The sequence below is a fragment of the Narcine bancroftii genome, chromosome 3 (assembly GCF_036971445.1).
Source record: "Narcine bancroftii isolate sNarBan1 chromosome 3, sNarBan1.hap1, whole genome shotgun sequence".
NCBI classification, from domain to species: domain Eukaryota; kingdom Metazoa; phylum Chordata; class Chondrichthyes; order Torpediniformes; family Narcinidae; genus Narcine; species Narcine bancroftii.
Window position 1 is genome coordinate 6,052,343 of NC_091471.1, and position 26,084 is coordinate 6,078,426.

General features: G+C 46.4%; 1 protein-coding gene across 7 annotated transcripts in view; it reads right to left on the bottom strand.

Annotated features, from left to right (window-relative positions):
- The window catches only part of exoc6b (exocyst complex component 6B), an 866,329-nt gene that overhangs the window by 386,583 nt on the left and 453,662 nt on the right, over window positions 1-26,084 (bottom strand). For all 7 annotated transcript variants that reach the window (XR_011353246.1, XM_069923433.1, XM_069923435.1 and 4 more), the window contains exons 11-13: window positions 25,151-25,271; window positions 23,713-23,784; window positions 22,120-22,217 (exon numbers count right to left, since the gene is read on the bottom strand). Coding sequence is in view for 6 of the 7 variants with exons in the window: in XM_069923433.1 (XP_069779534.1) it covers window positions 22,120-22,217; window positions 23,713-23,784; window positions 25,151-25,271 (291 nt within the window). In the remaining variant the exon portion in view is untranslated. The remainder of the gene's footprint in view (window positions 1-22,119; window positions 22,218-23,712; window positions 23,785-25,150; window positions 25,272-26,084) is intronic.

The window sequence follows — 26,084 nt, forward strand, 5'->3', positions numbered from 1 at the left end:
ATAATGTCATAAAATACAAGATGTTATTTTGCAGTAAAAACATAGAATTGCTGGAGGAACTCAACTGGTCTCACAGCATCCATAGGAGGTAAAGATATATCACCGATGTTTTGGGCCTGAGTCCTTCTTCAAGGTGTCTGAATACATTAGACACATGACTATTGAGGATTTTATAGATAAAACATCGTAAATGTTCCTCACACAGCAGGTAAACTTTTTAATTCAATGTTAGATTTATTCAACCCCCCACCACCATATACAATATCCTCTCATCTACAACATGACTTCAGTTTTATAGCTTTGATCCACATTCTTCAGTTTGTTACCAAACAAATGCCATCTCTCATGGCCTTGAAAATTCCAGCTCAGTCCTAATGTGGGGAAGTATCCTGTTAACCATAATCCCAGGAACAAAACGTTGAAAACCATTCAGTTAAACATCAGGTGTAGTGTTGACCAAAACAGTTTGAGCAAACAAAACTTATCCCATTCAGTTACCGTTCACGATCAACCTATTTAATTGCTCAATGTGTTCATTTAAGTTCAGCACAGGCTTAAATTACATTGAAGGGTTACAGTTTGGCAAGGGGATTGGATGATATTTTATAGCCCACCCGTCCCCAAATAATGAGGTGGAATGTGATTGCAGAATTCAATCTGCACAGCAATGAAAACTCCACCAAACAGCGCACAACTGGGCCTGCCAAGAAGTTAGTCTGCTCAAGGAACACAACTTCAAAGTTCACGATCAAACAGAGCATGCAGCAGATTGCATTTACCCGTCACTGGAGAATCAATTTGGCTGCAGATTTATTGCAGAGCAAAGACTACAGAGGATGAGGCAGAGGGTAGGAAATGGGCTGACATCTCACTTGTTGGATGTTAACATGCGGCTTCAGCTGCGCACCACCCCCCCCCACCCCCACCCACTCCCCCCCACACTCTCACACACACACACACACACACACACACACACTCACACTCACACACACACTCACACACACACTCACACACACACACACACTCACACACACACCCACACACACACTCACACACACACACTCTCACACACACACCCACACACACACACACTCACACACACACACACTCTCACACATACACTCACACACACCCGCATACACACTCACACACACACTCTCACACACACACCCACACACACTCTCACACACACACACACATACTCACACTCACACACACTCACACACACACTCACACACACACACTCTCACACACACACCCACACACACACACACACTCACACACACACACCCACACACACACTCACACACACACACTCTCACACATACACTCACACACACCCGCATACACACTCACACACACACTCTCACACACACACCCACACACACTCTCTCACACACACACACACTCACACTCACACACACTCACACACACACTCACACACACACACTCACACACACACCCACACACACACTAACACACACACACTCTCACACACACACCCACACACACACTCACACACACACACTCTCACACATACACTCACACACACCCGCATACACACTCACACACACACACCCACACACACACACTCACACACACACTCACACACACACTCTCACACATACACTCACACACACCCGCATACACACTCACACACACTCACACCCACACACTCTCACACATACACTCACACACACACCCGCATACACACTCACACACACACCACACACACACCACACACACACCCACACACACACTCTCACACACACACTCTCACACACACCCACATACACACTCACACACACACCACACACACACACACTCACACCCACACACACACTCACACACACACCCGCATACACACTCACACACACACACCGACACACACACTCACACACACACACTCACACATACACTCACACACACACCAGCATACACACTCACACACACACTCACACCCACACACACTCACACACGCACCCGCATACACACTCACACACACACCACACACACACCCACACACACACTCACACACACACTCTCACACATACACTCACACACACCCGCATACACACTCACACACACACCACACACACACACACTCACACCCACACACACACTCACACACACACCCGCATACACACTCACACACACACCAAACACACACACTCACACCCACACAGACACTCACACACACACCCGCATACACACTCACACACACACCACACACACACTCACACCCACACACACACACACCCACATACACACTCACACACACACCACACACACACACCCACACACACACTCACACACACACACTCTCACACATACACTCACACACACACCCGCATACACACTCACACACACACACACTCACACCCACACACGCACTCACACACACACCCGCATACACACTCACACACACACCACACACACACACACCACACACACACACCCACACACACACTCACACACACACTCTCACACATACACTCACACACACCCGCATACACACTCACACACACACCACACACACACACACACACTCACACCCACACACACACTCACACACCCGCATACACACTCACACACACACCACACACACACACCCACACACACACTCACACACACACACTCTCACACATACACTCACACACACACCCGCATACACACTCACACACACACTCACACCCACACACACTCACACACACACCCGCATACACACTCACACACACACCACACACACACACCCACACACACACTCACACACACACTCTCACACATACACTCACACACACCCACATACACACTCACACACACTCACACCCACACACTCTCACACATACACTCACACACACACCCGCATACACACTCACACACACTCACACACACACACTCTCACACATACACTCACACACACCCGCATACACACTCACACACACACACTCTCACACATACACTCACACACACCCGCATACACACTCACACACACACACCCACACACACACACTCACACACACACTCACACACACACTCTCACACATACACTCACACACACCCGCATACACACTCACACACACTCACACCCACACACTCTCACACATACACTCACACACACACCCGCATACACACTCACACACACACCACACACACACCACACACACACTCTCACACACACACTCTCACACATACACTCACACACACCCACATACACAATCACACACACACCACACACACACACACTCACACCCACACACACACTCACACACACACCCGCATACACACTCACACACACACACCGACACACACACTCACACACACACACTCACACATACACTCACACACACACCAGCATACACACTCACACACACACTCACACCCACACACACTCACACACGCACCCGCATACACACTCACACACACACCACACACACACCCACACACACACTCACACACACACTCTCACACATACACTCACACACACCCGCATACACACTCACACACACACCACACACACACACACTCACACCCACACACACACTCACACACACACCCGCATACACACTCACACACACACCAAACACACACACTCACACCCACACAGACACTCACACACACACCCGCATACACACTCACACACACACCACACACACACTCACACCCACACACACACACACACCCACATACACACTCACACACACACCACACACACACACCCACACACACACTCACACACACACACTCTCACACATACACTCACACACACACCCGCATACACACTCACACACACACACACACTCACACCCACACACGCACTCACACACACACCCGCATACACACTCACACACACACCACACACACACACACCACACACACACACCCACACACACACTCACACACACACTCTCACACATACACTCACACACACCCGCATACACACTCACACACACACCACACACACACACACACACTCACACCCACACACACACTCACACACCCGCATACACACTCACACACACACCACACACACACACCCACACACACACTCACACACACACACTCTCACACATACACTCACACACACACCCGCATACACACTCACACACACACTCACACCCACACACACTCACACACACACCCGCATACACACTCACACACACACCACACACACACACCCACACACACACTCACACACACACTCTCACACATACACTCACACACACCCGCATACACACTCACACACACACCACACACACACACACACACTCACACCCACACACACACTCACACCCGCATACACACTCACACACACACCACACACACACACACACTCACACCCACACAGACACTCACACACACACCCGCATACACACTCACACACACACCACACACACGCACCCGCATACACACTCACACCCACACACACTCACACACACACCACACACACACACACTCACACCCACACACACACCCGCATACACACTCACACACACAACACACACACACACTCACACACACACACTCACTCACACACACACACTCTCACACATACACTCACACACACACCCGCATACACACTCACACACACACCACACACACACACACTCACACCCACACACACACTCACACACACACCCGCATACACACTCACACACACACCACCCACACGCACCCGCATACACACTCACACACACACTCTCATACATACACTCACACACTCCCGCATACACATTGACACACACACACATACACACACACACACACAAACACTCACACCCACCCACCACCCACCCCCACCCACTCCCCCCCACACACTCACACACTCACACACACTCTCACACACACACTCACACGCACACCCGCAAACACATTCACACACACACACACCCACACACACTCACACACACACACTCACACACACACCTGCATACACACTCACACACACACCACACACACACACCCACACACACACTCACACACACACTCTCACACATACACTCACACACACCCGCATACACACTCACACACACACCACACACACACACACACACACACACACACACTCACACCCACACACACACTCACACCCGCATACACACTCACACACACACCACACACACACACACACTCACACCCACACAGACACTCACACACACACCCGCATACACACTGACACACACACACACACTCACACCCACACACACTCACACCCACACACACTCACACACACACCCGCATACACACTCACACACACACAACACACACACACACTCACTCACACACACTCTCACACATACACTCACACACACACCCGCATACACACTCACACACACACCACACACACACACACTCACACCCACACACACACTCACACACACACCCGCATACACACTCACACACACACCACACACACACCCGCATACACACTCACACACACACTCTCACACATAAACTCACACACTCCCGCATACACATTGACACACACACACATACACACACACACACACAAACACTCACACCCACCCACCACCCACCCCCACCCACTCCCCCCCACACACTCACACACTCACACACACTCTCACACACACACTCACACACACACCCGCAAACACATTCACACACACACGCCCACACACACTCACACACACACACATACACACTCACACCCACCCACCCCCCACCCCCACCCACTCCCCCCACACACTCACACACAGACCCACACACACTCACACACACACACATACACACTCACACACACACAAACACTCACACACACACACTCCCCCCCACACACTCACACACTCACACACACACTCTCACACACACACTCACACACACACCCGCATACACATTCGCACACACACACCCACACACACTCACACACACACATACACACTCACACACACACAAACACTCACACCCACCCACCCCCCACCCCCACCCACTCCCCCCACACACTCACACACACCCACACACACTCACACACACACATACACACTGACACACACACAAACACTCACACCCACCCACCCCCCACCCCCACCCACTCCCCCCACACACTCACACACACACCCACACACACTCACACACACACACATACACACTCACACACACACAAACACTCACACCCACCCACCCCCCACCCCCACCCACTCCCCCCCCACACACTCACTCACTCACACACACACGCACATACACACTCACACACACACACACACACACACACACACACACACACACACACACACACACACACACACACACACACACACACACACAACAAAAATACATAGAGCAGGCTCAAGTCCAAACTGTTGGTTATGTAAAAACACAAAGCTGGAAAAAGGAAAAATTACATAACCAACATTTTGGGATTCAGCCCTTTATCTTTGCGATATAAAGGTCACTGTTTGACCTGCTGAGCTTCTCCAGCATTGTGTTTTTTATCCTCTCTTATTGTTAGGATGCCAGGCAATTTTCATAGAACGCTACAGCACAGAAAACAGACCATTCAGCCCTTCCAGTCTACGCTGACCATTGTTCAACTAGTCCCAATAATGTGCTCCCATTCCATAACCGTCCAGACATCTCCCATCCATGTATCTATCCAATTTATTCTTAAAACTCAAGATCGAGTCTGCACCCACCACATCAGATGGCAGCTCATTTCATGGGCCCACCACTCTCTGAGTGAAGATGTTCCCTCTAAACCTTTCCCCTTTCACCCTAAAGCCATGTCCTCTCATATTTATCTCTCCTAAGCTGTGGAAAGAGCCGACTCGCATTTACTCTGTCTATACCCCTCATAATTTTGAAAACCTCTATCATATTTCCCCTTATTCTTCTTCGTTCCAAGGAATAAAGTCTTAACCTGTTTAATCTTTCCCTGTAACTCAACCCAGCCACATCCTAATAAATCTTTTCTTCCTTCTTTCAATCCTACTGATATTCTTCCTGTTGTTAGGTGACCAGAACTGCAGACAATATTCCAAATTTGGCCTCACCAGTGTCTTAAATAACTTCAACATAACATCCCAACTCCTATACTCAAATCTTTGATTTATAAAGGCCAAGATGCCAAAAGCTTTCTTTAAAACCCTGTCAACCTGCGACGCCACCTTCAGGGAACAATGTACCTGTATCCCCAGGTCTCTTTGCTCCTCCACACTCCTCAGTGCCCTCCCATTTACAGTGTATGTCCTTCCTTGAATTGCTCTTCCAAAATGCAACACCTCACACTTGTCTGCATTAAACTCGGATTCATCCATTTACTGGCCCAGTCTCCCAGTTGGTCCAGTTCCCTCTGCAAGCTTTGAAAATCTTCCTCACTGTCCACTAAGACTCCTATCTTTGCATAATTAGCAAACTTTCTGATCCAATTCACCACATTATCAACCAGATCATTGATATAGACAACAAACAACAATGGTCCCAACACAGAACTCTGAGGCACACCACTCATCTCAGGCCTCCAGTCTGAAAGGCAACCATCCACTACCATTCTCTGTTTTCTCCCATACTGCCAATTTCAAATCCAGTTTACAACCCTATATGTATACCTCATGTCTGAACCTTCTGAACTAATCTCCCATGTGGGACCTTGTCAAAGGCATATGTCGACAACATCCACAGCCTTTCCTTCATCTACTTTCTTGGTTACTTCCTCGAAAAACTCTACCAGATTTGTTAAACATGACCTGTCACGAACAAAGCCATGCTGCCTGTTCTTGATCAGCCCGTGGCTGTCCAAATACCTACATATCCTATCTCTCAGAACTCCTTCCAATAATTTATCTACTATTGACATTAGGCTCACTGGCCTATAGTTACCTGGTTTACTTTTGGAGCCTTTTTTAAACAGCGGGACTACATGAGCCACTCACCAATCCCCCGGCACCTCTCCTGTAGTTAAGGACATTTTGAATATATCCATCAGGGCCCCTGCAATTTCAACTCTTGTCTCCCTCAAGGTCCAGGAATATCATATCCGGCTTGGGGGATGTGTCTCCCTTTATTCGCTGTAAGGCAGCAATCACCTTCTCCTTCTTAATCTCCATATGTTTCATGACATTTCTACTTGTTTCCCTTCCATCCGTAAGCGCTGTGCCAGTTTCCTGAGTAAACACTGATGCAAAAAAAAACTGTTTAAGATCTCCCCCATTTTGTGAGGCTCCAAACATAGTTGACCACTCTGATCCTCTGGGGGACCAATTTTGTCCCTTGTTATCCTCTTATTCTTAAAATATTTGTAGAAACCCTTCGGATTTACCTTCACGTTATCTGCCAAAGCACCTTCATATCTTCTTTGGCCTTTCTGGTTTCCTTCTTTAGTATTCTCTTACATTTTCTATTTACTGCAAGTACCTCACTTGCTCCTTGTTAACTTTACCGGTTATACACCTCTCTCTCATCTTAATCATTTCACCGATATCCCTTGAAAACCAAGGTTTCCTATGCCCGTTGATTTTGTCTTTAATCCTGGTAGGAACTTGCAAACTCTGCATCATCAGAATTTCGTCTTTGAAGGCCTTTCACTAGCCGGACACATCCTTGCCAGAAAACAGCTTATTCCAATCGTCTCTTCTGAGATCCTTTCTCATTTCCACAAAACTGGCCTCTCTCTAAGTTAGAACCTCAACTCGAGGACCAGACCTATCCTTATTCAGAAATAACTGACATTATGAACACTGGACCCAAAATGCTCACTTACACAGACTTCTACCTCCTAACCTGAATGGTTCCCTAACAGGAGATCAAGTATTGCATCCTCTCTCGTTGCTACCTCTACATATCGATTTAGAAAACATTCCTGTACACATTTGACAAACTCCAATCCATCCAGTCCTTTTAGAGTATGGGAGTCCCATTCAATATGCGAAAGTTAAAATCTCCTAATACCACAACTTTCTGTTTCTTACAATGGTCTGCTGTCTCCCAACAGATTTGCGCCTCCGATTCTCTTGGACTATTGGGCAGAATATAATACAAGGCTGTCAATGTGCTCACAACTTTCCCGTTCCTTAGCTGAACCTGTGATATTTTCCCTGACTAGCAATGCCACTCCTTCCCCTTTCCTCCCTTGCCCTCCATCACATCTGAAACAACGGAACCCCGGAACACTGAGCTGCCAGTCCTGCCCCTCCTGCAACCAAGTCTCACTAATAGCAATAACGTCATAATCCCACTTGCAAATCCACGCCCTATGCTCATCTGCCTTCCCGACTATACTCACATTGAAATAGATACATCTGAGATCATTTCTATCATGTATATACCTCTGCTTTGTCTTTACATGCAGTTCTCGCATGACCCTTACTGTTCTCCACCACACTCTCCGCTCTATCACTCTGGTTCCCCTCCCCCTGCAAATATAGTTTAAACCTCCAACAGCGCAGCACTAACAAATCTCCTCGGAAGGATAGGACTCCTTGTTTGTCTTATGGTAGATAAAAGTTGAGAGACAAAATATATCACGTATGTTGCATTTTTATGTATGATTATGTGACAATAAAAGGAACCTTGGAACCTCCCTACACACACTCATGCATTCACGGACATGCAGACATACGCACAGGCATAAATGCACACAAAACACAAACACACACACAAGCATGTACACACACAGACACTCGCAGGCAAGTGCACATATACACTCACACCCAGATCCACACATGTGCACACACGCATACATCTTAACCCAAAATGTCCACCATCCCTTCATCTCCACAGATGCTGCGTGACCCCCTGAGTTCTTCCAGCAGTCTTTACTTTGCTCCAGTCATGAGGTCAGTATGTGTGAGGTTCTGAGGGCAATGGGATTAGCGGCATGTATTACATGCCTCCTTGGCCCAAAGACCACGCTCACAGTTCTGCTCCAAAAAAAGAAATAATAAACTTGGGGAAAAAAAAGCAATAAATGTTTTAACCATTGTAACAACTCAAGATTGTGAAAACATCACCACAAGCTGTCCTTGCAGCTGTCTTTGGCTGTGCTTTCTACGACCTCCAGGACTGAAGTCCACACACCCAATCTCCACCCCACATTACACTTCAACAGTGGGGGGGGGGGGGGGGTTGTTAACACCAAGTCTGGAGGTCAAACACGTTATTAACTGACAAAACTCTGTACTTCAGTTCATTGGGCGTACAGACAGCTTCAGACACATACTTTAAACACAGTGCATAAGGAGGACACCCGGGCCTTGGGGCTCGAGATAAGGTCATAAGTGAACAGAAAGAGGGTCTTAAAATCATGAACTGCCTTAATAGGGCAGACATGGACGATTGCTCCAAGTGTGAACCCAAGGCTCGTTCTACCAGGTAGTTATTAATGGATCTAATAACATAGTCGAGCCTAAACACACCATCTGTTGGAGAAACTCGGTGGGCATCAGTAGGAGAAACAGCTGAAGCCCTTTTTTGAGGTTGGTTAAATGTGGTAAAGAAGCCAGTGCAAAGAGGACAGGGTGGTTGGACAGAGAGGCTATATGGGACTGGTGAACCAGGTCGAGGTGCCACATGGAGTGAAACATGAAAGTCTGCAGATGCAATGATTGTAGCTGGAGAAACTCAACAACATACTTTCTACAGCAAAGATAAAGAAACATAACTGACGTTTCAAGGCATGAGTAAAATGGAGGCAGGTGCCCAAACAAAATGGTGGTGCTGGGAGGGACAGGTGGAGGAGCACTGACCCTCAGGTAGGTGGTCATAGGCACATAAGGGAGAGCACACCTGCAAGCAGGGGGAGGAGGGATGATCTGTGACGGGAGAGGGAAGGGACTAGAGACCTGGAGGAAAGGAGATTGAAGAATGGGGAAGAGTGGGAGATCGGAGAATGGTCTAGCAGAAACTGGAGAAGTCGATGTTAATGCCATCCAGTTGGAGAGGGCCCAGATGGAATTCCACTTGTTGCTCCTCCAATTTACAGTGACCCTGGTTTGACCACTCCCACCTCTCCCTCTCTTCCCCATCACTCTGTCTCCTTTCCTCCAGCCTTCCTCTTCCCTCTCCATTCTCACAGAGGTATTCCCCCCCCATTCCCTGCTTACTGCTATGCCCTCCCCCCCTTATCCACCTATTACCTCCTGCCTCTGGGACCACACTCCTACTCCCGCCCCCCTTCACCATTTTGTTCGGGTGCCTGCCTACATTTTGCTCACTCCGTGACGAAGGGCTTAGGCCCGAAACGTTAATTCTGTGTTTTTATCTTTGCCACATTGAGGTGAAACATTATGGAAAAAGGCAGACGTCAAACAAAGGGAGCAAGAAAGGAGTCAGGTCAGGTGGAAGAAGATGAGTCAGACAGGATGAGGCGGGTGATTCCAAGACAAAGGCTGCCAGTGTTAAAATCTGAGGCACGGAGGAGGAGGAGAAATTAGTGGTATAGATAAAGACTTTGATAAAACCAAAGTCGGGTAGGATAGGAAGGAGGAGAGAGCAGAAGAATGAGGTGGAGAGATGGGGGTGGGAGGGAGCCAAACAGGAGGAGGGTGAGAAAAAGGTGGGGGGGATGGAAAGAAAAGGGGACAAAAAAGGGGAAGAAGCAAGGGGAAAAGAGGAGAGAGGAGATTCTTTACCTAAAATTAGAAAATCCAACGTTCACACCATTGCGCTGTAGACAGCCCGGGGAATGTGAGGTGACGTTCCTCCAGTGGTCGAGTTCGTACCTGGTGCTGCCTGTAAGGTGCTTGTCCCTTCTCCCCGTGTCTGCGTGGGATTCCTCCCACCGTACAGAAACGTTCTGGGCTAATTGGGTGCAATTGGGTGGCATGGGCTCGTGGGCCAGAAGGCCCTGTTACCATGTTGTTATGTCTGTACGTATATCTACGTTAATGTTGGCTCTCATTCTGGCAGTGGAGACCGATCGGGTCAGAAGAGGAAGTGGAGTTATTCAAAGCCATTAATTTACCCAGGGAGTCATGAGATTGTGGAAATCAATCCCTGTTACACTTAAAATGGCACTGGAGATCATTCGGTCCATCAGCTTCATGTCATCTCTTGGGAGCAATCCCATCTGCCCCATGAACCCTCTGCCTATCCCCCTGTAACTTGTACTGTCTCATGTGCCCGTCAACTCCCCCCACCATTTATTCAGACTGAGTGGTCCACTTACAGCAGGCCAATCAGCCAAGCAGACAGATCCTTAGGATGTGGGAGGAAACCAGAGCACCCACGGGGAAGCATGAGCAGTCAGCGGGAGAACGTGCAAACTCCATAGAGTCAGCCCGAGGCCAGGTTCGAACCTAGATCCCGGGAACTGTGAGACAGCAAGCCCAGACCTCTTTGCCCCACCCCCCCCCCCCCCAAAGCCTCCTGTGGAGAGCGTGGGAGAGGATGAGTGACTTTACAGAGAAATTACTGTTTACACTCGTATAATAGTCGAGTTTTTTGGACCAATTTTTCAGGTCAAATTTGGAGGTGGGTCGACCTTTACACGGGTCAACTTTTGACCGCGTTAAGTACCTGTGTCGTTCAAGGTGTCGGGAACTCAGATAGTCGGGACTGGGTGGCAAGTCTTCATTCAGGCTGTCGGGAGCTTGGAAGGACGGACGACTGGAGGAATGATCTGTGGTCACGGCATCGAGACCTCAGATGAGCAGGTGGCCGAGGCGAGGGTTGGCAGTTGGGGGAGTTGGAAGCTCCGGTGGGCGGGCAGCTGGGGTGAGGGTCCGCAGTCGGGGCATCAGAAGCTCCAGTGGGAGGCCAGGAGAGGTGAGGGTTCGCGGTCATGGCGTCAGGAGCTCGGATGAGTGGACAGTCGAGGTGAGGGTTGCAGTCGGGGCATCAGGGAGCTCTGGTGGGCTGGCAGCTGGGGTGAGAATCCATGGACAGGATGTCAGAAGCTCCAGTGTTGCGGTCGGGCCAAAAATAATGAGCCAACTTTTACGCAGGACATAAGGAAGGTGCTCGATTTTTGGGCCAAAGGGGGTTGGTTGGGGGATGACTATTACTGGAGTGTATACGGTAAGTAAAGCATGAATGCAAAGAAAGTGTCATTAAGGTTGATATGACTGAATGAAGAGACCTGTCTATAAGTGTCAAGTTATTATCTCGGATCAGATCAAGATGGACTGGCTCCTTAAATGCATGAATGCCCAGAGCTTCGTAACTAAATGCACTACTAGATTGGAGCTGCACAAGACACTGGTGACACCACTCTTGGAGTTCAGGTCACCCAGTCACGTGATGAAGCTGGGGAGGGCAAAGAACAGACACGTCCAGGACTACTTGAATTATGAAGAAGCAACTGGATGGGCAAGAACTTTTTTCTTTTCCCTGAAAGTTGGGAGGCTGAGGAATTTCCTTTTAGAAAAAGGTAAATCAAGAAAGTCGGCAGACACTGTGATTGAAGTAAAAACGCAACGCTGGAGAAACTCAGCAGATCAAACAGTGTCCTTTATAGAGCAAAAATAAGATACATCTCCAATGTTTTGGGCTTGAGGCCTAATTCAGGGTATGATCTTATAGAGATGTTCTAGATCATGAGAGATATTAATTAGGTGAATGGTGATGGTCTTGTTCTGGTCAGTTCTGGTCGCCTCATTACAGGAAGGACAGAGATGCTTTGGAGAGTCTGCAGAGGAGATTTACCAGGATGTTGCCTGGATTGCAGAAGGAGTCAACAGAGCTAGGGCTTTTCCCTTTGGAGCGGCAAAGGATGAGAGGTGACTAAATAGAGGTATCTATGATTATAAGCGATTTAGATACAGTGGAGAGCTTCCATCATTCTCCTGGAGCAACAATAGAAAATACCAGAGGACCTCTGTTTAAGGTGAGTGGAGGAAAGTTGAGTGGAGATGTCAGAAGCAAGCTTTTTTTTACATAGAGTGATGTGCGCCTGCAATGCCTGAATGACCAAAGAAACTGCTCACACTAACCAGATAAGACTCTCGTATTGAAGAAACAATATTTATTTACTTCGTGTACATATGAATACTTGACTTGCCTATGTATAGTTTGTATGCGTGTTACGTCTGTTTGAGTTTTTGTGTGTTTTGCACCAGGACCAGAGAAGGCAGTTTTATTGGGATATACTTGCGCAATTATTGACAATAAACTTGACTTGTATTGCCAGAGGTGGGGTAGTGGAGACTAGTACAATAAGAACACTTAAAAGATTGTAGGAAAAATAGAGGGCTATGGGTGTGAGGGAGAGAGGAGTTAAATCAGTAGTTCTCAACCTTTTTTTTTCATTTCACATCCCACTTCAAGTAACCCCGATGCCATCGGTGCTCTGTGATTAGTAAGGGATTGCTTAAGGTGGGATGTGAGTGGGAAGGGAAGGTTGAGAATCATTGCCCTGGACCCAATTGTTACTGAAATATTTTGCTTGAAAAAACCAGTCATTGGCCCATTTCCTTTGGAGTTCTGAAACTGTGCACATAACGAGTCCACGATTAAAAGTGTTTTTCAACCTTTTCCTTTCCACCCACATCCCACCTTACGCAATCCCTTACTAATTACAGACCACCGATGGCAGAGAGATTACTTAAAGTGGGATGTGAGTGAAAAGAAAAAGGTTGAGAACCACTGGGTTAGATTGTTGTGGAGTAGGTTTCCAAAGGGTCGGCACAACATCTTGGGCAGAAGCGTCTATACTGTGCTGTAATGTTCTGTGTTTCAGAGAACTAATGTGGAGGCAGTTTAGGGACCACTTGTGCTGGGTTCAGGATAGGTTTGCCCCTCTGCAACAAGGAAAAGATGGTAGGAAAAGGGAACTAAACAGGTGAGGCAGCTGGTCAACAGGAAGAAGGAAGCAGACATTAGATACAGGAAGCAGGAAACAGGAAGGCCTCATGAGAAGTAGATGGTAGCCAGGAAGGAGCTTAAGAAAGGACTTAGGAAAGCTCGAAGGGGGCAGGAGAAGGCCTTGGCAAGGAGGATTAAGGAGAATCAGAAGGTGTTCTATGCGTATGTGAAGAACAGAAGGATGATGAGAATGAAGGTGGAGTCACTAAAGGACAAAGGAGGCCACATGTGCCTGGAGGCGGAGGTTGGGAATGTCCTGAATGGACATCAGTATTCACAAGAGAAAAGGACCGTGATCAGGGCGAGGTCGGAATAGAACAAGTTTGTGTGCTGGACAATGTAGAGATTAAGGAAGAGGAAGTATTGGATCTTCTTAAAAACATCGATTGATGTCCCCGGGACTGGACATGTTATACCCCGAGTTGCTGTGGGAAGTAAGGGAAGAGATAGCTGGGGTAATAGCTATGATGTTTGAGTCCTCTTTGTCTGCAGGGGAGGTGCCAGAGGATTGGAGAATGGCAAATGTGGGAATTTTAGACCGGTGAGTTTTACGCCAGTGGTGTGAAAACTATTGGAGAGGATTTTTAAGGGATAGGGTGGATTTATGGGCATTTTCAGAAGTCCAGCCTACTCAAGGATAGTCATCATGGCTTTGTCAAGGGAAGGTTGTACCTCACAAACATAAATGAGTTTTTTTTAGGGGAAACAAAAGAAATTGATGAGGGTAGGGCAGTAGATGTTGTGGACATGGATTTTAGTAAGGCTTTTCCTATGGGATGCTTGACTTCATTAATAGGGGGAGACCACACTTAGAGTATTGTGTTCAGTTCTAGTCACCTCATTATAGGAAGGATGTGGAGGTGATGGAGAGGGCACAAACACCAGAGGACATGAGTACAAAGTGAAGGGAAGAAAGTTTAGGGGAGACATCAGGGGTAAGTTTTTATGCAGAGAGTTTTGTGGGCCTGGAATGCCTTGCCAGGGATGGTGGTGGAGACTGGAACACTAGGGGTATTTAACGACTCTTAGACAGGCACATGGATGGAAGAAAAATAATAGATTATGGGTAGGGAGGGTTTAGTAATTTTTTAAAAAGAAATATATGGGTCAGCACCACATCGAAGGCTGAAGGGCCTGTACTATGCTGTAGTGTTCCATGTTCTATGTGTTCTATGTTCTCAATTCTTTTTCCAAGGGTAGGAGAGTTCAAAACGGAAGACCAAAGAGGGGAAGGATTGAAAAGGGATCTGAGGGGCACTTTTTTTTCAGACAGAGGGCAGTAGGTATTGAAAAGACTTGGATAGTTAAAGTTTTGACCAGTAGTTCTCAATCTTACTTTTTCCCACCCTCATGTCACCTTAAGAAATCTCTTACTAACCACAGAGCTCCTGTGGTATAGGATCCCTTAGATGCTCTGTGGTTAGTAAGGGATTTCTTAAGGTGGAATGTGAGTGGTAAATAAAAATGGTTGAGAACCACTGGTTAGAGAGGGAGGTGGGCTGAATGCAGGAAAAATGGGACAAGTCTGAGCCAGTATGGGCGAGTTGGATCGAAGGGCCTACTCTAAGTCTCATGAGACGCAGGTTTCCCTGCAAAAGATCGAGGGCACAGCCCAGGACATCACAGGTACACTCTCCCCACCATCAAGAACATCTACGGGGAGGGCTGCATAGGAGAGCAGTGGCAATCATCAAGGACCCACACCACCCAGCACATGAACTCTGTTCTCGCTGCTGCCATCAGGAAAGAGGTCTAAATGCCACAAGACTCGCACCACCAGGTTCAGGAATGGCTGCTACCCCTCCACCATCAGACTCCTCAACGACAAACTCAATCAGATAAACATTTAAGGACTCTGACTTGTGCAATTTTTTGATTTTTTTTTCCTCCTCTCTGTATTACACATTCAGTTTGTTTCCATTTCTTTATTTGTTTACATGTGTACATTGTGTACAGTGTACACAGTGTTCTGCCTGACCCACAGGGAAAAGAATCTCAGGGTTGTATGTGATATCATGTATGTACTCTGACGATAAATTCTAAATCTGATAAATCAGTCCTACTCTCCAACATCCATGGTGCAGAAAAGAGGTCAGAAAAGGAAGCAATTTGACACACAATTACAAATCACTCTTCCCTTTACATAAAGGAATGCATCAGCCAGAAGCATCCAAGCACACAACTCAAGTGGAACCTGAGTTAATGAGTTCCTTTCAGGGCAAAATAACGAGCCCTTTCTTTCTTCAGCATAACCCATCGTCTGAGCGATGCAAGACTGCTTCGAGCTTAGGGATAGGCTTAGGGATAGGTCTTGTCCTGTCAGGCAAGAATGTTCTTAACGTCCAACTTATTTTGCAGGCTATTCAGTAACAATCAAGCAGTTTAAGTGCAGGAGGGCCTAAAATTCCAACTATTTGAACCTTTTCTTTTCTTCCACGTATATAGATGGAACTCCCAATAGGATTCACCAGTCCCTTCGGGCCCGATCGCAGGAGTGCGGAATGGACTTGGGGAAACCGGGCTCCCTCTAAGTGTGAGGGCAGCATGCTGGCAAGGCAGGTAGTCACCTGAGAGCTCTGGCGACCCGGAGCTCCATCCCCATCTTGGGTGCTGATGGTGGTGGAGCTTGCACATGCTCCCTGATGCCGCAGGGCATTTCCGCTCGATGCCCCTACATCCCAGTGACAAGTGGTTGGCTGGGTTAATCGGACACCGTAAATTGTCCCAAGTGCAGTGGAGGACGCGAGATTCAATGGGCACGCGAGCCATCATAAAATAAGGGGAAAGGAAATAATAGGATTGCACAGAGAATGACATCTGTTGGGCTGAATGGCCTCTTTCTGGTGTCCTCCATATTGTCTTGGACAAAGACACTATTTTCCTTTATGTGCCCATGTGCTCCACTGTTTATTTCCAGAAATCTGCAGGCTCTTTAAATTGTTCTTGGTAAACTGAAATCTGACCATCCTTTCTGTAGCTAACTACTGGTTTGCATCTTGAAGTTAGCTCATGTATTTATTTTCCTTCTTATGAGCTCCCATTTTAGCATAATGGGATTATCACTGTAAGGGATAGTACAGACAGGAGGAACTGAATGGTCACAGTTAACATTTAACATTTCATACAAGCACCAACACAGGTCACAGCCCAGAGACAATTCAATACATTGGAAGAACTGAGGGAAGGCTTGTCACAGTCTGATCCAGAATTCGATACACTGTCATTTTGCAAGGTTCTGACGGCTGGAAGAAAGCAGTTTTCTGAAGGAAAAATGGTTATTTTTGTGGAATTCAGAGCAAAGCCTGCTCTGTGAATGATTGGGCCTTTTCGGTGGATTGAACTGTACCAGGAGGGTCTTTTCGGAAGCAGAGTACTTCATTTTAAGTGTGACTAACAGTGAAGGTCACCTAGAGAGACCGGTCGGTGCCAGGGTCTTGGAAGCTTTGTGGAGGCCGCCCAGTTCGAGTGTTGCCTAGTAAAGGACCAGGAGTGTTATGACCACAGCTCGTATGGATGGACATTTCTTCAAAGGTAACACAAGGAGAATTTGTGTGTCTGTAGCAGCCACAACTCCAGTCTTCCATCAGTTCAACATTAATTCTGGGCTTCAAATTTAAAAGGTCTATTAAAAGACTGAACTTTGAACTTTGAACACACACACACACACACACACACACACACACACACACACACACACACACGCACACAGCTGGGGATAGATTAAGTGTTAAGGATAGTTAAAAAGTAAGAAATAAAATTAGTGCTTTAAAATTAAACACTATCGAGCTCATTGTCTATTGCAGTTCATGACATCATGAAATCTTCTCTGGACAGTGGTCATTGACACTTCCACACCTGCCTCCTGAAGAGTGTTTCGGATCTGTTGGCCATACGTTTAGGGAATTTTCTTCATTAAGATGAGAATTTTTCTGTCCTCAGTGTGGAGATCTTCCTTAGAATCCCAGTCCCTTTGCGATTACTGAGCTCTCCAATACGCACTTTCTTCTTAATGATGTTCCAAACTGTCGATTGTGGTCATCCTGAGGTTTGGGCGATGTGTCTTATTGTTTTATTATTGTTTTTCAGCCTCATAACGGCTTCTTTGACTTTTATTGGCACAACTCTGGTCCTCATGTTGAAAAATGTCAACTACAGGCTCCAAAGATGATCAAAAGCTTAGAAGCAAGCCTAGCTCTCTTATACCTGCACCAATGAAGCAGTTAAACATACCTGAGGACTCACAAACACTTGTGAAACCCAATGTCCCAAACATTATGGTGCCCTTAAAAATGAGGGGACTATGTTGGCCATCATAAATCAGAGTATTGAATACAGGCGTTGGGATGTTATATTGAAATTGCATAAGGCATTGGTGAGGCCAAATTTGGAATACAGTGTGCACTTTTGGTCGCTGAATCACAGGAAGGATATAAACAGTATAGAGAAAGTGCAGAGGAGGTTTACGAGAATGTTGCCGGGGTTTCAGGGTTTGAGTTATAGGGAACGGTGGAGCAAGCTGGGACTTTATTCCCTGGTTGAGGGGTGATTTGATCGAGGTATTCAAAGTTATAAGGGGGACGGATAGAGTCAATGTGGACAGAAGTTTTACACTGAGGGTGGGGGAGATTCAAACAAGAGGTGATGGATTGAGAGTAAAAGGGGAAAAGTTTAGGGGAACATGATGGGGAATTTATTCACGCAATGGTGGTGGGGGTATGGAAAGAACTTCCAGCAGTGGTGGTAGAAGCGAGATTGATGTTAATATTCAAGGAAAAGTTGGATAGGTATATGGACGGGAGAGGATTATGGGCCAAATGCGGGTCAGTGGGACTAGGTAGGAGATGTTTGGCACAGACTAGTGGGGCCAAACTGGCCTGTTTCTGTGTTGTAAATGGTTATATGGTTATTAAACGAAAATGTATACAAATAACCTTGAGTAAAATCTGGAATGTGCTCTTTAATCACGTGTGAATTGTTTGATTACAAACTTAAAACTGTGGAGTACAGGAGCAAATAAAGGCTAAAAGTGGCTTTGTCCCAAACATTATGGAGGGTACTATGTATCTTAAGAACAAGATGAGAATTTCCTGAGGATGTTCGAATGATTCTGGGTGCAGTTTTAAATTTTTACATTTAATATTTAGAGATACGTGCCACCCAATTTACACCAAATTAACCTACACCCCCAGTATGTTCAAATGATGGGAGGAAACTGGAGCCCCTGGGGATAACCCACATAGACACGGGGAGAATGTACAAACTACTTACAGACAGCACGGGATTCGTACTTGGTCGCTGCCACTGTAACAGCGTGGCTGCTCCAACCTTTCCTCCGAATATGATTGGGCGGTGAAGGGACACTTTCACACGTTCAACAACAATGTGTTGCGCCAGTTGGTAAAAGAAAGAGAGAAGGTTTTTGACATAGAACACAGCTACTAACCCCTTTTAGATGGCCCGGCGGTATCCAAGTTGGACTGAGATCATGGGTCTTACAAGTCAATGTGTGCATGCCATTCCAGGCCAGTCTATTTGGTCCACATCCTTCTAAACGGTCCCCACCCAAACATCTGTCCTAATATCTCTTGAACACTGAAGTCGTATCTGCTTCTACAGGTTCCTCTAGCAATTCATTCCAGATACGGGCCAACTTCTGAGTGTGCGTGGCCCTCAGATCCTGCTTAAATCTCTCCCCTCTCAGCTTAAAACTATGCCTTCTAGTTCTATAATTGTCGACCGTGGGAAAAAGACCGAGCAGTCACTTTATACTTGCCCCTCAAAAGCATCACCCCTCACCCTCCAACGCTCCAGGGAATAAAGACCAGGCCTATCCAACTTCTCCCTATAATTCAAGCTCTCGAGTCACCAACATCCTGGTGAATCTCCTCTACGCCGCTTCACATGCCTTAGGTACTATCCAACCAAGACCACCCATAAATTGGAGGAGCAACAGCTGATTTTCCATCTGGCACTCTCCAGCCAGATGGCATTGACATCAACTTTTCTGGTTTCTGCTGACCTGCTCTCCTCTTTCCACTCCCCCCCTTTCCCCTGTCCAGTTCTCCTCCCTCCCCTCCCCCTCCCTTCACCCAGCCATCCTTTCTCCCCCTGTTTGCTGCTGGCCCTTCCCTCCCTTCTCCACCTATCACCTCATGACTTTGCGACCACCCCTCCCCCCTCTCTTTTGTTCGGATGCCTGCCGACATTTTTCCATACCTTGATGAAGGGCTCAACCCTGAAATGTTGGTTATGTATTTTTATCTTTGCTACATAAAGGACACTGTTTTACCTGCTGAGTTTCTCCAGCATTGAGTTTTTACTTCAACCATGGTGTCTACAGATTTTCATGTTTTACTTCCAATTTATTGATGTCCTTCCTATAGCTGTGTGAGCAGAACAGCACTCAAAGAGCAGTCTCATTAACACCTTTGGTTGGTGTCGCGGTTAGCTCAACACCCTTTACAGCGCCAGCGATCGGGACTGGGGTTCAAAACCTGCGCTATCTGTAAGGAGTTTGTACATTCTTCTCATGTCTGCATGGTTTCCTCCCATCGTTCAAAATGCACTGGTTAATTGGGTGTCGCAGATTTGTGGGCAGAAATGGCTTGTTTACCTTGCTGTATGTCTAAATAAAAACAATTACCTGTAACCTGTAACCCTCGGTCTCACTGTTCTATAACAGTCAAAGTTCAGATTTATTGTTAGAGTACATACATGACATCACATAGAACCTTTTTCTGAAGGGCAAGCAGAATTTATTTATCAGTAAATGCAAACTGTAAACTCTCCAGGGCCCTGTCACTCACCAAGCAAGTCCTGCCCAGGTCTGAATTACCAAAGTGCAACACCACCTCAGCGTAAGGAAGTAGCAGTGGGCGAACCTTGTGGACCCTAAAAGAAAGGTGACCAAGGCGGCGGACCAGCAAGGGGCTCAGTGGCTGGGGGGCCCACGCAGGCTGCTGGCAACTTGCAGTCTGGGGAACTGCATGGCCTGCAAGCTGCTGGAGTCTGGCTCATGGGAACCAGGTATCGGGGTCAGAATTCAAGAGGTGCTGAAATCTTCGTGTCGAATCTGGAGCTCCGGCTACTGATGGATCTGTGCGGCTGCAGAGGCTGCGGGAGAACTGAAGGCGAATCCACGGACACTCAGTGTCTCTGAAGGAACTCCCTTTTGCTTCTCTTTCTCTCGTACTGTAGGGGGCGCCGGGCGACACTAATGGCGACTCTTTGACTGCCTTAGGGCAGGCAGAAGGAAATTTCTTGTAATATTACATGTTCTGCACAATTTCATGCCAAGAAAGGAATCCTTATTCACTGCACATCAATGCTTTCTCAAACCTAAGCACCAGGTGTGATCACTCTTACCTGAAGACTCCAGACCATTTCTTGAGCAGAATTTCACCGTACTGATCTCTGATCTCCAGCAGCATGTCAAAGTATTGATTCACAGGGAAACCATAACCCTGTAAAATAAATGTAAGGGATTTAAACGCCAGTGCTTCACAGAGAAACTGCCCACAGCAAGCAAATTTGGAAATGCTCTTCTGCCTCCTGCAACCTCAAGACTTTGTGCTGAAACACATTCGTCTTGGCTGGATCACAGTCCTACCCCCCACCCACAATCAACTGGAAAAATATGCCTCCTGGGGAGGTCATGAATATCTCTTGCATCATTCTCATATTGCTTGACAAGGTTGGCAAACAGCTGGCACTGGAAGTATTAGAATACGAAAGTAAGAAACAAGTCTGCTCCCCCACATATCAAGATGAAAATCAACCTTAAAAAAGGGCCCATTTGTTGTTCAGGAAGAGAACTTCAAAGAACCACAAATCGAGGATAGAAGATATTCCAAAATATCAGAAATATGTTTATGTTCTGTGTGAGAAATATTATATCTGTGTTTATATGTGTGTTACAGCACCTAATGGCCTGAATACGCCAGGGATTGTCTGATCTCAGAAGCTAAGCAGGCTCAGGCCTGGAAAGTACTTGGAGGGGAGACCACCTGGGAACACCAGGTGCTGTCATTTCTGTGAGGGGCGCTGGACAAAGTGGAGACTCTCTGTCTGCCTTACAGTATTGAAAAGTTAAAGAATTTCATTTATGCTACATTGTAAATGTAGTGTTACCTTCCAATAATGTGCACTGTGGTCTGGAAAAGCGCTGTTTCTCCTGGTTGTATATGTGCAGCTAAATAATAATGAACGATGTGGCCAACAGCTTACTCCTGTACTAGATCCCCATATCAACATCAAACAGATCTCAGAGAATCACTGTAAATGTCTAGTCTTCAATGGACAGGAAGTACTTTAGGACAAAAATCCTTCTATTTGGTCATAAATCATTATCTTATCTTAAAGTACACTGTTTGACCAGCTCCAGCATTGTTTTTAATTTTTTTTAAATTTAAATTTAGACATACAGAATGGTAACAGACCCTTTCGGCCTTTGAGACTGTGCCACCCAATTACACCCAGTATGTTTCGAACAATGGGAGGAAACAGAAGTCCCCAGGGAAAATCCACGAAGATACGGGGAGACCGTGCCAGATTCAAACCCACATTGCTGGCATTGTAATAACAACATTATAAATTTTTTATTCAAATTTTAATTTTAAACATACAGTACGGTAACAGGTCCTTCCGGCCCAAGAGCCCATGCCGCCCAATTACACCCAATTCACCTACACCCCTTGGAACATTTTGAAGGGTGGGAGGAAATCAGAGCACCTGGAGGAAAACCCACGCAGATATGGAGAGAACGCACAAACTCCTTAAAGACAGGGCTGGATTCGAACCCGAGTTGCTGGCACTGTATCAGCGATGCGCGAACCGTGCCACCCTTCTGGGACGAACTGTCTTTTGTCCTTCCGTGGATTTAGTTCATATTGTTAATGCCATTTAGCTTACAAACAACGCTGATCCAAAATGCAGTCATGCTGACCATTTATCTGTTACCTGCAGGGTATCTGCAAACAGTACCAGAAGGTTCTTCAAATCTAGCACCAAGTTCGGGTCAGAGCAGTAAGACTGAGGAAGAAAAGGGAAAAAAAAACACAGTAAGTGTTCAGTGGCAGAGAGCTTCAAACATAATGAAAGCTATGTTCTGAAGAACCAATGACTGAGGCGGATATTCCTTTAAAACAGGGATGAGGAGAAATTCGTTGCCACAGACGGTGTGGAGGCAAGTCATCGGGTAGAAGTTGATCGTTCTTTTTATCAGGCAATGTCATGGAGAGAAGGAAGGAGAATGGAGTTGAAAGGAAAAATATATTGATTTGCTCTGTGGTCTCACGGTCTTAAATTGAGTCCATTTCTGAGAGGGTTGAAGAATTAATACAATGTTATATTTTAAACAAAGATGTCTTTTATGCTCATTCATTTTTTTTACTGCAATAGGTTCTGTTGCATTTAACAGTATACGTATAAGGCTCAATGACACAGCATGACTGCTCTTATTAAGAAAACCTATGAGCTCTACTTTGGTTGTAAAGTCAGCGACAAAGACAAACCCTTGACATTTGTAGACAACCTGACACTTTGGCTCAGAGGTACTTAGAAGTCAATGCCATTCAATAAAAATTAATTTAATGTTCCTCTTACTTCCTACGTGAGACAGTAAATCAGAAATTATCTTTGGGTTCAGCTTGAAGTTGTCTATCGTAATCCCCTTTATTTTTCAGGAAGCAAACCTTTTGGGGAAAAAAAAGTTGTTGCCCAATGTTAGCAGTCTACACCTGGTCTTGCTGCATTAACTATCGTTTGTCTGAGGAGTCCCCAAGCAAGATGGCACAAGTAAAATGTTAGATTGCGAACTCTCCCACATTTTAAAGGTGGCAAACGGGAAGGATCTGTCGAGAGAGCTCTCCGGGCAGTGGGACTCTGTAACCGGAGGGAAGCCGCTGGCAAATAGTGGGAGTCTGATGGCCAGAGAAAGTGGGGAAAGACATGCTGTCATCAAATTTTACATATTGTACATTCAGAAAAGAGAAGGTACAAATTGTTTGTCTGAGGGAGGCACAGTTAGCGCTCGGTTAGCGCAATGCTGTTATAGTACCTGCGACCCGGGTTTGACTCTGGGTCGGTCTGTAAGAAATTGTACATTCTCCCTGTGTCTGTGTGGTTTTTTTTGTTTCCTCCCATCTTTCAAAAAAATGTTCTGGGCGATGTAGGTCAATTGGGTGTAATTGGGCGGCACAGACTCACGGGCTGAAAAAGCCTGTTACCATGCTGCATGTCAAAATTTAAAATTTAAATATTTAACATTAGTCCTGAACTGTATTCTAACTCTATTTAACATCTGGGAATACAAGTAGTGCTTTGAAACATCAGTGGGGGGGCAACTGTAGGAGGTAGAGCAGGAGGGGAGGGAAGGCAGATTGACAGTCCTACTTACTGAATGCGTCCGGAGTGCTGACATGGTTTTGGACACAGCCAGCTCCCACAGCTGATCAATGTAGGCTCTGTTCACCAGACCCTGGGTGGTGTGCAAGATGTGATCTTCTACGACGAAGAAACTGAAGGGAGAATCACAGCGGGTCAGAGAACTGGAACCAAAGCTAGTCAGTAAAGCGCAGCGAAATCACACAGAGTTCCCAGGAGGAATTAAGGCAATGCAAGTAAAAATGAACACCTTGATTCCTGATTCCGTTTAGTTCATTTGCGCTAAATTAAGGCGAGGAAACCCATCTTATTTGCGGTTTCTTTTTTTAATTAGGTCTTTTTAAATTTTGGGTGGCATGTTTAGCGTAGCAGTTAATATAATACTGCTACAGCATTATGGGACTGGGGTTTGAATCCGGCACTCCCACCGTTCAGGGGTGTAAGTTAATTGGGCAGCATGAACTCGTGGGCTGAAATGGCCTGTCACCGTGCTCTGTGACTAAATTGTTTTAACTAAAAATTCAAATTTATAAAATGATGGACTGAATAATACAGAAGGAAATCAGCATCAAATCTGGTGCTGTCTGTATGGAGTTTGTACTTTCTTCCTGTGTCTATGTGAGTTTCCTCTCAACACTCCGGTTTCCTCCCAATGTTCAAAACATTCCGGGGGTTGTAGGTTAATTTGGTTATTTCGGCGGCATGTTACCATGATGTACGTCTAAATCAGTGGCTTTTTCTTTCCACTCACAAATAACCTCTTACGAATCGCAGAGAACTTCTGGCATAGGCAATACTTAAGGTGGTATGTGAGTGGAAAGAAAAAGTTTGAAAATCACTGATCTAAATTAAAATTAAGTCACTGCCCACAATAACGCATTTGGAGAGGAAAAGACAAAAAAGGGATTGGAAGAAGATGGGTGGAAGGAAAGGGGAGAATTGGTCAT